General features: G+C 36.1%; 1 protein-coding gene across 1 annotated transcript in view; it reads right to left on the reverse strand.

Annotated features, from left to right (window-relative positions):
• Positions 1 to 13979, reverse strand: part of LOC107750273 (calcium-dependent secretion activator 1-like) — an 86604-nt gene that overhangs the window by 25826 nt on the left and 46799 nt on the right. Inside the window, exons 12-18 of the mRNA XM_016565583.1 lie at positions 9633 to 9769; positions 9359 to 9546; positions 6804 to 6905; positions 6046 to 6109; positions 5680 to 5803; positions 2227 to 2259; positions 225 to 331 (exon numbers count right to left, since the gene is read on the reverse strand). Of these exons, the coding sequence (XP_016421069.1) occupies positions 225 to 331; positions 2227 to 2259; positions 5680 to 5803; positions 6046 to 6109; positions 6804 to 6905; positions 9359 to 9546; positions 9633 to 9769 (755 nt within the window). The remainder of the gene's footprint in view (positions 1 to 224; positions 332 to 2226; positions 2260 to 5679; positions 5804 to 6045; positions 6110 to 6803; positions 6906 to 9358; positions 9547 to 9632; positions 9770 to 13979) is intronic.

Below are 13979 nucleotides of genomic sequence, written 5' to 3' on the forward strand. Positions count from 1 at the left end.
AGTATAGATCCAGGGAAAGTGGTTTAGAGACCTGGATCTCACGGGAGAGTGAACTCTTGCTGTTTCACTAATTTCCACTAATACAAATTGCATTGTGCAAACTGCACAGCCGCCTTTTTTATTATTAGAGAGGAGCCACTGGCCATTTAAATCAGCCCTATTTTGTACTAAAGAAAAAAAGAGAGTGAATGTGGGGGAAAGAGAGAGAAACAGTCCAGACTCACCTCAGCGTGATGGTCCTGGTTCTGATGTAGAACCTCAATGACTAACTCTGCCAGGCGGATGACATGCTCCAGTTTTTTAGCAGGTGTTGCTAGGTTAGCTACATTCTCTGGAGCAGAATGGTGGGAAGAAGAGGGACGGTTAATAGTACAGTGGTTGATTAATATATTTATTCTATGAATCTCTGATGTCATGAGCACTACAATGCAGTCTGAAGAAGCTAAGGTCATAAATACCTAACTGAGCATGCAGAAATGACAACACAGTTGATGACACTCATAACACTTCAAGAAAAGATGCCTAACTGATGTCAGAGAAAATAATGGACTTTTTTTTTGGTAATCTCTGAGGCAAAAAAAAATTTGTTTGGCAAGCTTGCAACTAAATTGGGGTTCAAAAGTCTGAGACCACAAGTAGTTTAGCTTTTTTCATAATTGATACAGTATATATTTTGTGATTACAAACTATCAGCATAATAGTTGAGGTAAATAAAAAATTAAAAAATTTTCATAGTATTTTGGTTTCTCTTTTTTCCCAGCAGCTTGAGCTGCATGAACTCCACTACTTGTAAAAAACCTCATAATCATGTTCTCCAGCATGATTTGCGAATGTTTCAAAGAGTACCTTGTGCATCAATGTACGCTAAGAAGAAGAAATGCAGAATCTTTACAATGACATATTTACATCATAACTTTTCCTAAAGCCTAAACTTTCTTTAGATGTTTAATGTGGACACAGACGTTTGGACCCCACTGTAAAAACCTTTATACTAATACTACATTTTTTACTAATAATTTGCAGAACTTCTCAATGCTGTCTAGAATTTAAGGCCAACACATGAGAGAAAAAGCAGACCAGATTGTCAGACATATGCAACACTTTGATGAAATGAGGACATCCGGACACACAATAGTGTTTCTGGTTTAACACGTAATCAACTTTTGTCTGAACAAGATGAAATGAGTAAGACAGAAAACAAAAAAACAGCCAAAGAAATAAAATAAAATACCGACCAACTCAGCAATGCTGAGGTCTCCACTAAAGGAGAAAAGAAAATCTTTAATTTATTGACTGAAATGCTACTTCAGTCATGAAGGACATTACTTATTTATCATTTAGTCTGACTCTTAAATCTAGGTGTCTAGAGTGTGTAATGTTCACTTTTATGCCATTGGTTTATCGGTCTGTTAAATTCATGGGTTATTAATGGGGTTGTGGGGCACCGTACTGAAATTTACTACACTGTGAACCATTAATATCTGATAGAAACTCATTCTTACTCTTCCTAAGGCCATGATGTCATCAACACAACATGATAAAGTAATGACAATGGATTTAATGACAATCTAAGATTATCATTATCCAAATTTCATACTTTATCCATTTTCAATGTGTCTAAAATGTTCTGGTCATGTCAAGTTTCTAAGACCAGCACTGGGAATTAAAGAAGCAAAACATCTGTTAAAATAATGAAGATTTAGAGAAGTGGTTCTCAACTGGTGGGTTGTGACACAAAAACAGTTTGCAGGTTTGCAGCAAAACCAGTTGAGAACTACTTGATTAGAAAATCTATGGATGTCAGGATTCAGATATTCTTCAGTTACAATCTTATTCCCAGTACTTCAGCGAGAAACATTTGCAATAATTCTACCCTCACATTTTAACACATTGAAAAGACTGCCACTGAAATATTTGTGAAAGACAGTATTACTTCTTGTAAGTCTGCATAATGTAGCACCATTAGGCAGACTGTTCAGTGCTAAGATGTTCCGTTTCTATTTCTAAAGTCATAATATAACACAAAATAAGTTTTTACCCAAATTTTGTGTATATTTTTATAGAAGAATACTATCTTCACACAAAAAAAGTATCGCACAAGGGAGATCCTTGTGTCGTGGTGTGTACAGGACTTTCAGACTAAAGACATTTTCCTTGTAATTGTGTCATGTTCATGTGCCAGGGTGTGTTGAAGGGGACAGAGGATGACGTTAAACATAGCTTCACCTGGATCCTTCTGATCCTTTAGAGTTTTCTCAACTTGAGAGAGAGAGAGAAAGAAAAAGAGAATCAGAGCAACATAAGGAGAGGGAGAAATAAGGGAGAAAGAAAAGGGAGAATTGGGGGAGGAAAAATAATTATTCCTCAAGGTGGCATGTTTTAGCCCAAAGTTGGTGCAGCATCCCTGGTAATTTCACTCTTGGTCGCTCTCCAGAGAATTATTGTGTATTTGATATAGAATAATAGAAAAACAATGGCAAACAAACACACATGTAGATATTTACCTGGAACGACAAGAACAAACACACATAACAAAGTAGCAACTGAACGACATACTGAACAAAGAGACAAATCAAACAGTTTGTAGTAATCACGAACAAGACAAACTTGTGATGTTGGAACACATAAGTCATAGCTCGTACACGTGTGCTAACTCCTGCTCTCCCGGTAGCTCAGTCACCTGTTGATGTGTCTGGAACCCCCCAGTGAAACCACCTACCACACCACAGTAACGATATACACTCAGACAAAGTACAATAGCGAGCAAAGTAAAAATGCATTCAAGTCACAAACATGAGCTTCAACCAAAAACGAACAAGAGGAAGCTGAACGGATGCATCAGTCATGTTGTATTACAAACAAATGGAACATCTCTGCCAAAAGGAATTGGAATCGAAACGTTACGTATCGTTATCTACTCAGTGTCTGTCATCTGTATGAAAATGGCAAAACAGAAAAGTTCCAAGAAGGATGTGACATGGAGGATTGAGTTGATGAAACAGAGGTAAAGAATGAGTGAGGAGTGAGGAGAGGGTGAGGAGTTTTTACTCACGGATGGTTAAATCCATCACATGTGTAGCCAAGGAGTAGACAGGATGATCATACATTTCCCTCTTTTTTCCTAAAGAAAAGGAGGATTCCAGCATGCAAGAGTTTGGGGTCAGAGGAAAGGGGGTGAGGTACTGACATCACAAACCCAGACAAACCCCACCCCCGGGAACATGCAACAAAGGGGGCGAGGCCATGCATTAAAAGCTAACAGCAGAAGTAGCATTTACAAATAACAGCGTATCAAAAAAATATGAGACAACAACAAACAAAAACCATACCATTAAGAGCCGTGCTTGCACAGGTTCTGCACGATCCTCTTCACTAATATCCTCTGAGTCTCAATCGGGGTCAAACTGATAAGCAATATAGACGACGCCATTGTGTACAATACAACCGGAGCACATGGCGCTGAGGTGAGGGACGTTTACACACTAGAGGCGGTTTAGCCAATCACAACACACTGGGCTAGCTAACCAATCAGAGCCCATCGCGTATTTCTGAGGGAGGGGTTTCATAAAAGCAGGAAATGATCAGCGCGTTTATAGGAGAAGGGACATAGGGGTGTAGAATAAAGGTAAATTATGTGAAAAATAGTATGTTTTTTTAAAAAAAACGAAGCATTAACATGTTAGACTGCACCCCATAAACACAATCAAGCCTAGAAAAAAACAGTCAACCACCCCTTTAAGGGAAGTTCTCATCAAGAAATCAGTTTTTGGAAAAGGTAGGATAATACAACGTGATTTGATGGTTAAAACCCTTAAACCACAATCACCCTTAAAATCTCGTGACCGTAAAAATGAGGAACAAAGTGAAAGTGGAAAACTTTTAAAGGTGCACTACGGTTCAAACGTTTGGGGCCAGTAAGTGTTTTTTTTTTAAAGAAATTAATGCTTGAATTTAGCAAGGATGCATTAAAAGTATCAGTTTTATTTCAAATAAATTGAGCACCAAATCAACATATTAAAATGATTTCTGAAGGATCATGTGACACTGAAGACTGGAGTAATGGCTGCTGAAAATTAAACTTTGCCAACACAGGAATAAATTATATTTGAACTTATATTAAAATAGAGTTATTTTAAACAGAAATAAATAATATTTTACAATATTACTGTTTTCAGTATTTTAATCAAATAAATGCAGCCTTGGTAAGAGACTTTTTTTTTTTTTTTTTTTTAAATCATACCAACCCCAAACTTTTGAACGATGGTGCATTGTTCACCCAAAACTGAAAATTCTGTCATTTGAAACGCATAATTTTCTTTCTTCCATGGATTTACATCAAATTGACTGATTTTATGCTACTTCTATTGTGTTTTTGTCAAACCTTTTCAGAGCAGCCAGCCAATTTTGTTGTATGGAAAAGCAGCTAGTCAGCGAAATATCTGCTTTGTGTTTCAGTGAAGAAAAGAAAACTATATACATTTCAAATTACATGAATGACATGATGACATAATCATATTTGGGTTAGCTGTTCTATTAAGGATATTGTGTCAAAATCAGCCAAGGCCCATTAGAGAGGCACTGATACTGTGTTCTAAAAGATTGTCAGCCATTTGTGGCTCTTGTGTCATTGGTTTGTCACCCTGTTCGAAATAAGCAACAGAAACAATGATTTGATGAAGTAGAGGGTATTCATTCAGAGAAACGATTTAAAAACGATCTTCAAACATCTAAACAAAAAACATCCTCCTCAAAACCAGCACACAATGCCTTTTAGTCCTCTTCAAACAGACACCTCTCCATATTGCCCATCTTTTGCTTCTTTGTAATCCTCTTTCACGCTTGTTGCCCAACCTGGCATTGTTTCATGGATGCTTCCCTCTTCATCTCATTGCTCTTTCCCCCAACCTGTTTTCCTCTAATGGGCTCTTCCTGCCTTTAACCGCTCCTTCCCACATACTTAATTTATTTCACCGCAAGATCCGTCCCCATTCCTACATCCCTCTCTGTTCACGGACTCATTTTCCTTGTTCCTTTTCCTCCTCCGTAACTATTTCTCTACCCTGATGTAATTTATCATCCTGATCTGAGCCATAATAATAGAAAAGAGAATGTGTGGAGACCATTTGAAAAATTTCCAATTTTCTATGTTATCGCAGCAGATAGGAAATGGTAAGAAGCTCTTCTTTGTGTGGATTTGAATGCATTTTTGCAAGTCCACAAAAGGTGAATGGACAAGAAGACATTTAAACTTTTCTTGAAAAGGAAGAGAAACAAAAGCAGTAATTGCCTTAAAATAAACAAGTATATCATTACAATCAAGACAGATGCTGTGCGATTCAAGAATGTAGTCTAGTGTACTAAAAAATAAATAAATAAATAAACAAAAATGTCCATGTATATATTTACCTGCAAACCACCAAAATGCATAAACAATTTAAACAAAAGATTAATTACCCAAACCTAAATTTCTTTTCCTTTCACAAACTGAAAGCAGTAGATTAGATTATTTACTCAAAGCACATTATTCAAATATAAACCACCGTTTATGCATTAAATTGATATAAATGAATGGAAGCAGAGTAAAAAAAAAGTACAAAAGTTCCCTTCTGGTTCAAATCATAGCATGGTTAAGTGCTTTAAAATCATAATGCTGTGAAAGAAGAGGGCAATGCTAGTCACCTTCCTCTCTGGCGTAGTCAGTGATGTGCTGGTAGTTAATTTGAGCTGCTTGCTCTAAGCATTTACGAATGACAGCCTTGACCTCCTCCTGTGGGACTGGGGTCACAATGTCCTTCATAAGCACCTGTGAAAAAGCACAAATCCAAATTTGTTATCTAGTGACAAATTTTGTTGTCCTAGTATGAATGAGTCATACTTTTTTAAAACTTTTATATTATTTATTAATTTTTATTTTTTTTGTGAAATAATGATGCATGGCAGAACAAGTAAACAGCGACAGGCGGTGCTGAATAAAATACCATCAATTGCTTCTCTTTTCCTTCTATTGCTGCTACTCTGAATCAATATAAGCAATGTTGTCATTACCCTCTCCAGCAAAGACAGAGTGGCTTTCAATGCTCCCTCAGGGCGACCGAACGGAAAGCAATACCTACAACAACAAAAATTACATCGTGGTTGCAAAAAATCCTATACAATTATATTTTTGCATGCAATGTTGAGAAAACAACAGAAAGGTGTGCATCAGTGGTTCTCAACTGGTGGGTCGAGACCCAAAAATGGGTTATGGACAGCTTCCCATATCTTTTATCGCTGACGTCAGTAAATTCAAAATCTCCAGTATTTGTCTCCAAATGAAAACCAAAAACAAAACCGTACAAGATAAAAGACGCATGGAGCAAAATGAAACCACATCCACGTGTCTAGTTTAAGATATACTTTATTCTAGTTTGATTTGCATAGGCTGTAATTTGAGCTCTGTTGGTGAAATCACATTGATATGTTTATGCACATAATGGCTGTGCACTCCTCGTATTCAGCCTAATACAATATTTGGCTCAGCATTTGTTCCATGCATTAAGCTGATAAATCACCTCTGCTGTTGTTTATGCAATTACAAAACTGTCAATTTCCCTACTTGGCCTAATAATTCGCACATTGTTGGGCCTATGCAGTCCATGGTGATACTTTTGTAGACTAAAAATTTTAATGAGGTGTTGGATTGCCACTCGATATCCAATATAAAATCTGTGACCTGAAACGAAAGCAGGAGAGCCTCTGATGTACTTCCTGCTATAATACAGCTTGTGAAACGTTCAATAAAGGCCTTACGTCTACATACTCACCTAAAGTTTGTGATCTGATTCTCCAGAAGGACACGTAATCGCTCTTTGATTTCCTCAAAGCGTTCTTTTTCCTCCACCGTTACTGTTCCAAGACCATCAGGCCTATTTTACAAGCAAAACATGGCAATTTTGAGCCAAGACAAAAGTGATACAAATCCAAAGAAAGTCTTGAACTGGTGTTATTTATTATTACAACAACTAATTATGATACTACATAATTGCTTTTTAAAGCCCTGTATATTTTAAGTGAAAGCAAATCAAACCACATTAACATTTCGGTATGCAGTATATCACACTTGTAACAATAAAATACAGGCCTGGCACACGGAGTCCAGAAAGAACATCTAACCAGAAGCAATGTCTGACTTTCTTAAAGGGGTCATATGATGCGATTTCAAGTTTTCCTTTCTCTTTGGAGTGTTACAAGCTGATTGTGCATAGATAAGATCCTAAGATCCTAAAGTCTCAAAACCAAAGAGATATTCTTTATCAAAGTTAAGACTCTGCCCCCTAAAACGGCTCGTTCTAACACGCCCACATGTCTACGTCACTATTTGGGAAGATTTGCATAACGCCGCCCAAATGTTCACGCAAAGAAAGAAGGCGTAACTTTTATTCTCGCTGTAGTATTGTTGTTGCCGCCGCCTTTGGATAAAAGCGTCTGCTAAATGACTAAAAGTAAAAGTAAAAGTAAATACACCAAATAATGATCTTTAAAAAAGCATCATATGACCCCTTTAAATCTAATACACTGGCTATAAATGTATTTGTACCCAGCAGATGGGACCCTGTTGTGATACTCTTGGGGGACATTGTTTGCAACCCTTTTTCTTTATTTACAGCTATTGATGTTACAATACTCTACTTGGGAAAACTATTAAAATATATTTAATACACTCAGCTGCAGCACAATAATAAATATACTTTCAACAAGTCAGTGGGAAGAGAAACCTAAACTAAACATGCTGTACAAGTACATACAGGCTTAAATTCAATGAATTTAAACTTGATTCTACTTATTTTCTTACAGGATATTGGTCTTATTGTCAAAGTAAATATATCACATTATGCAATATTATGCTGAATTTAAAGGAATAGTTCATTTTGGCATTTATACACCTTTTTCTTAATGAGCATTTTTAATTAAGGGAGGCACTTCTGGTTTGGGGAAGTTCCACTCAAAAAGACTGAAACAAATCATTTCAAATCATAAGGTTGTGCTACAAATAATGTCTTTATATGTCAGTTTGACTGAAAAGGCTGTAAATTTTTCTTCACGAATGCAACAATATGAAAAAAAAGATTACATATACTGCATATTTGTGGTCTGCTCTCCCAATTGAATTCATGATATATCCTATGAATAATTCACTGGAATTCACCAAGAATCTCGTTTTTCTTCCAAAATCCTCATGTCTCTTTCCAGGTTTTCACAAAGATGCTTTAAGATGTAATTAATTATCCCCCCTTTTATATATGCCTATATATGCTTTTTATATAAGCAGTGTTTACTGGAATGTTTCTAAAGCAGGTAAATACAATATTTGTTATCTGTCAAAATGACGGAAATCACTTTGAAATATTATCACTCAATGTTCCAGTTAATGAACATTTTTAATTAAGGCAATGTATGTTACATAACAGACATGCAGTATATTACTTTATATTGCTGTGGGAATAATCAAGGGAAATAATCAAGCTTTTGGGGTCATGGTCTGTTGAAAGTAATTTGTTAATGCTTTTACACTTTTTAATGTTCATTCATTGAAGGGTGAGTAGAATAATGTCACCTCATTGTACCCAGTTTTTGAAAATGCTTATTATTGTGTTCATAGAGCAAACCTTTGACTGATTGTTTAGTTTAACAGAAGTTACTCCCATAATCTGTGCAAAGCATCATGGGGTGTAGGAAATAAAAAAAAGCCTTGTCATTTGACTTTGGAACAAGAATGAGTACATTTTTTTATATTTTGGGTGAAAGACTACTACAGTAGACAAGCTGAGCTGTTTAACCCATTGCACTCTGTGTGAACTGTGTACTGTACAGTGTAGAATAAGATGCTGTTGATATGAATATATCCTTGATAAGCCCTCTTACCTTGTGCTTTCAGGGGCCAGCTGTGTTTTACATTTCCTCTTTTTTTTAGACTCCTTTTTCCCTCCTGACTTTGAGCCAGCCCCCTGTAACTCAGACCCCCTCTGACTATCAGGAACATGTAATGAATGAGCAACACAATGAGATTTGGAAAGTAAAATAACAAAAAAGGAGAATGGAAAGTGTAGTGGCTGAAAGAATACTGCTAAAGGTTTGGAAAGTGGAAAAGAAATGAAAAATGATTGAGAACAAAAGACACAACAAATCAAACAAAATTTGGCAAAATTATAAAGAACATTCACAGGGAAAAATATAATAAACGCTAAAGCAAAAGTGCAAAAATATGCTGATGACTTGCAAAGAGCCCTTGTTGTCCACCCTCGTTCCTGCTTCCATGATCCGTATCTCTCCCAATATCTAACATCCCAGTAATGTGGTGTATCCAAATGCGGGGCTGTACCTGTTGCCGTGAACATGGGAGGCACAAAACGCGAAGCTGTAGTGCAGCAGCGTCGGGTCAATCATGAGCCCGGCATCTGCCCTCTCCAGCAGGTCGCCAAGATAACACAGATGTCTGTGGCATCCTCTCACCCCATTCCGAGCACAATATTCATCCAGAACAAACACCTGACCCGGGCTAAACCATCCCTACATTTCCAGCAAATGGGTAGACAGTTTGGAAATTATGTATACAGTTGTTTTGCATTGAATTCAGCTAAAAAAAAAACACTTACCAGACATGCAAAGTTGTCATTTAGCCTGTGGTCCAACGTGAGCCTCTGCACCATCTTGAACAATAAGGCATGATCAAAGCTACATGGGTTAGCTGAGATAAACTCATCCATGCCGTGCTTCTGTGCCCTGTCAGCATCTATTCCAGCCATTCATGGGGGAGGAAGGGACAGGGGGTGGGTTCAAGGAAGAGGAAATTAGCAAACAGCAAGGAGAATGATTTGTTCTCCTCCCACCACAAAAAACGAAACACCTATAATGAGTATTCTATGGCAAATCAAGGACATTGAGCTTTCACATTGTCAACTTGCAGCAAAAGTCAAGCAGAGTTCAATCGGACCTAGCAAATGTGGAACTGAGTGATAACCCTCAGCTCACATTCAGTCTGGACGTGCATGCATGAGCTGATCTGGGCGTGGTCTCTTCCTGTTCTCTCAATCAAAAGCTTTTCAACGTAAAAGCCACCGATGGCTTTGAGCAAGTGGCGCAAATCCAAATGATGAATTTTAATGTAGTTTCTTTCACTTGAATACAATAGATTCTGCCATTCGCAATTGGTTAATGTCACTCGTTTCAAGAGAGAAGATGGATTGTGTGCTCGTAAAAATACAAATGCCAAAAAAGAAATCGGGACGATATGTTAGCCATCTTTGATTGAATGTACTCAAAAGTTATCTTTAAGAAGATACTGAAAGACCTCATGAAATGACATTTGATTAGACAGAAATATGTGAAATGCAGCATATTTTTGGTCCTTTTCTTTTTTTTGAAAACATTTACTAGCATATAAACTACCATTCAAAAGTTTGGGCTAAATAAATGTTTTGTCTCTTAAGCTGCATTTATGTTATCAAAAATACAGTAAAAACAGTAATATTGGAAAATATTACAACAATTTAAAATAACCATTTTCAAGTTTAATATATTTTAAATGTAAAATATTTCTGTCTTAAAATATTCTAATATTCTAATTTGAAGCTCAAGAAACATTTCTTATTTTTATCTCAGTTGAAAACGGTTAATTTTTGTTGTCGAAACCGTGATATATTTTTTTAGGGTTTTTTTGATGAATAGAAAATTCAAAAGAACAGCATTTATTTGAAACAGAAATCTTTTGTAACATTAAAAATGTCTTTAATGTCAATTTTGATCAATTTAATGACACTCCTGAATGAAAGTATTAAGACAAAAAAAAACTAATTCCAACTGACTCCAAACTTTTGAATGATATTGTAGACGCTAAATGACATAAAAGTCACAAAACTATTTTTTAAATTTTATTTCATGGGCTCTTCAGTATGCTCAGTGTTCTAGGCTAAATGTAATCAAAATCAGCTAAATAGTCTATTCAATTTCCTAAGTCCTATGCACATATCTTTGTTGGAGAAAGTAGTAAAAGAAAAGTTATTCCTAAAAAACTGGCCCCCTGAAGAATTACATTATTAGCAACAGAATGATAGAATCTAAATCTGTGCGGTGATGAGCGTGCTCTAATGAGAGAAAATGTGAAGAAAGAATGTGCATCCTGTTACACCAATGATTAGGGCGTGTGTCTACATAACAACAATGATCTCACACCTTTCTTGTGAAGACATATGTCTAAAAATAAAGTGCTTAATCCAGTGCTTATGTGGAAAACAAATAAATACGATCTGGATCTGCTTAATTAGAGGAACTTGGATCAAGTTATGTTATCCTTTGGCTGAGTAAAGCATTGCTACAATTATAAAGACGTAGACTAAAATAAAAAGAGAAGACAGAAAAGAATATAGAGGCACAGGAAAAGACACGGGATTGTAGGAATGAAAAACTCAGTGAGGAAATGATCAAGATAGAGGATAGACAACTGACAAACTGAATGGGTTGAGAAAAGATAAACATCAAAACGAATGGCAAAGAAGCCCTTTAACTAAGCAACTCAGGATGATAAAAGAAGTGTAAAAATATACAACAGACTATGTGAGTTCTATGAACCATGGAATTGTAAGGAAGAAATAAGACGTAATAATTACAGGGTAAACCTACGGGATTAAAGTATTTATTCGCCTTACTCATTTGCATTTTTACATTTCATAATTATACATTAATTAAAATAATGTACATTTACATTCCATACAGTTTTGAATCGGCTTATGCACAAACCGTTGTGCTGCATTCAAATAAGGCTAGGATATAAGGGGATGCTAATAGAAACCATTATTAATATTATTTTATAAGATTTTTTTAATGGTTATATATGATATTTCATTGAAAATGGATGTCTTTTACATGCAGAAACGCAGTGAGACACTCCACTCTGCTTTCCTATGTCATGCAAGGAAAAGAAAGAGGAAGAAAAAAAATTGCAGTAACATTTTCCGCTTGCCTATCCATTAGCATTCCGTATTTTTCTCTTTTCTCTTTGCAAGTTGACAATACTGGAGAAATTTTCATTGTGTTCACAAGGGTTGCTGAGCACACTGACAAGCAAGCCACTTCAGTGGCGTGCCAACAGGCTAGCATTACTGTTCTAGTGCAGATACACGGCTTTAGCAAGAAGCCAACAGAGGCTACAAAAGTAATTAATTCATTCTCTGTAAAGAATGGAGAATAATCAAAAAAGGAAGAAAATGAACTTGTCTTTCCATCAGCATCTGAATGGATAACATGACATCAAAATGCTCACCTACTCAAGCAGTATAAGGGCAAACACACAGGTGCAAATAATGAACTATATCTTTTCCTAAGTTCTACATTGGGTTTAGGGACTATTTCAAAGAGGCCCATTTCCACCGGACGAAAGATAATTAGGAGTATTTCTTGGTGAGGAGGGATGGCAGTGCCTGCTCCTTCACATTGGCATTCAGAATACTCCACTTACATATTTGCCAGCTCTTGTGAAGCTCAAGTTCAAAAATAAAGAATTTAATTGAAAGGCAAGAGAACCCTCAAGAGTAAAGTCCAAGTCGTCAAAAATGAGCAATGCTTCACCGTTGCAGTTACTGTAGACAGAACTAATTGTCAAAATGCTACATTTGGTTTAGTTACTCATCCTGAAAACATAAAGTGCCAATTAAGTGACAATTAGTTGGCAAAATAAACTCTAAAATTCTCAAAAGTGACTCAAAAGATTAGCAATCACATTGTCAGATTATTTTTTTAATTAAATGCTACCAAATAGTTTGTTTCAGTAATAACCAACAGGACAATCCAAACCCTCCTCTACTTTACTCTGAGGGGTCTGGTGATGCCAATGATGTTTATGTAGAGAAGGCAATTATGCAAATAAATCATAAACCATACTAACTTAGCTAAATGATAAGTAAAAACGCACTAATTTACATGCAACCTGAACTGGAATAATGAAAGTTTGTAGTTTTAACCATCATCAAAAAAGTTCAACGGAAAAATACAATTATCTACTTAGGGCTAAGGCATGAGGAGTGAGATTTGAAAGGAGGAGAAAAAGAACGAGAGAAAAAGGATAAAGAGAGCACGTTGCATTGGTCAGATAATGGTTTTAGGATTATCTGACTGGTGCTAGCTAACAGGTTAGCACTTACCCTTGAGTCCAGCTAGAAGACAGCAGGGTAAGAAGGGACAAACCAGAATAACATAAAGACTAGCAACAAGGCTGAAGGAAAAAGCAGACACGAAAACCCTGACTCCACTACAGCTGCAGGACTAAAGAAGGGTACAAGCAAAGCATGAACGAAGAAAAAACACAACGTAAAATACAACGACCTGTATCAACATGATAGTGCAGTTTGAACTGGTGGGTGGTCAGATCGAGTAGTGAAAGAAAGAAAGAAAGAAAGAAAGAAAGAAAGAAAGAAAGAAAGAACGAAAGACTTACTTTGGTGTATTACGTTGTGCTCTGCTGCAGCTGATTTTGACAGGATTCTCATCGGTACACTGGATTGCCAAACACTGATACAATCTAAATCACTGGAACATTTACTAACACTGTGCTGGCAGATACACTTACCTTCAGACATATATTTGAAAGCTGGCCGAATGTGTATTTGATGCCAGTATCAGCTACTAAACTGATTCTATGAAGGTACTGTTTATAGTAAATAAATAATATAAACTGCTCATAGAGAATCAATCCAGTAACCATTTACCATTGAAAGTTAACATTTTAAGCCATGAAAATCATTCAGGCTGTCAGCCTACCTCAAAATGTCACTGCTTTCAAAATTATAAAAACATTGGTAACACTTGACAATAAAGTTCTATATGTTTAAAATAGCTAACATGAAATAATATTACATTTCCAGTTTATTTATCTATAGGTTAATGTTTATTTCTATTTTAACAGTTGTAAGAATTAATATTAGTAATGTATTATGAATGAACATGAATTA

The sequence above is a fragment of the Sinocyclocheilus rhinocerous genome, unplaced genomic scaffold, assembly GCF_001515625.1.
Source record: "Sinocyclocheilus rhinocerous isolate Xijiao unplaced genomic scaffold, SAMN03320098_v1.1 scaffold963, whole genome shotgun sequence".
Taxonomy (NCBI): domain Eukaryota; kingdom Metazoa; phylum Chordata; class Actinopteri; order Cypriniformes; family Cyprinidae; genus Sinocyclocheilus; species Sinocyclocheilus rhinocerous.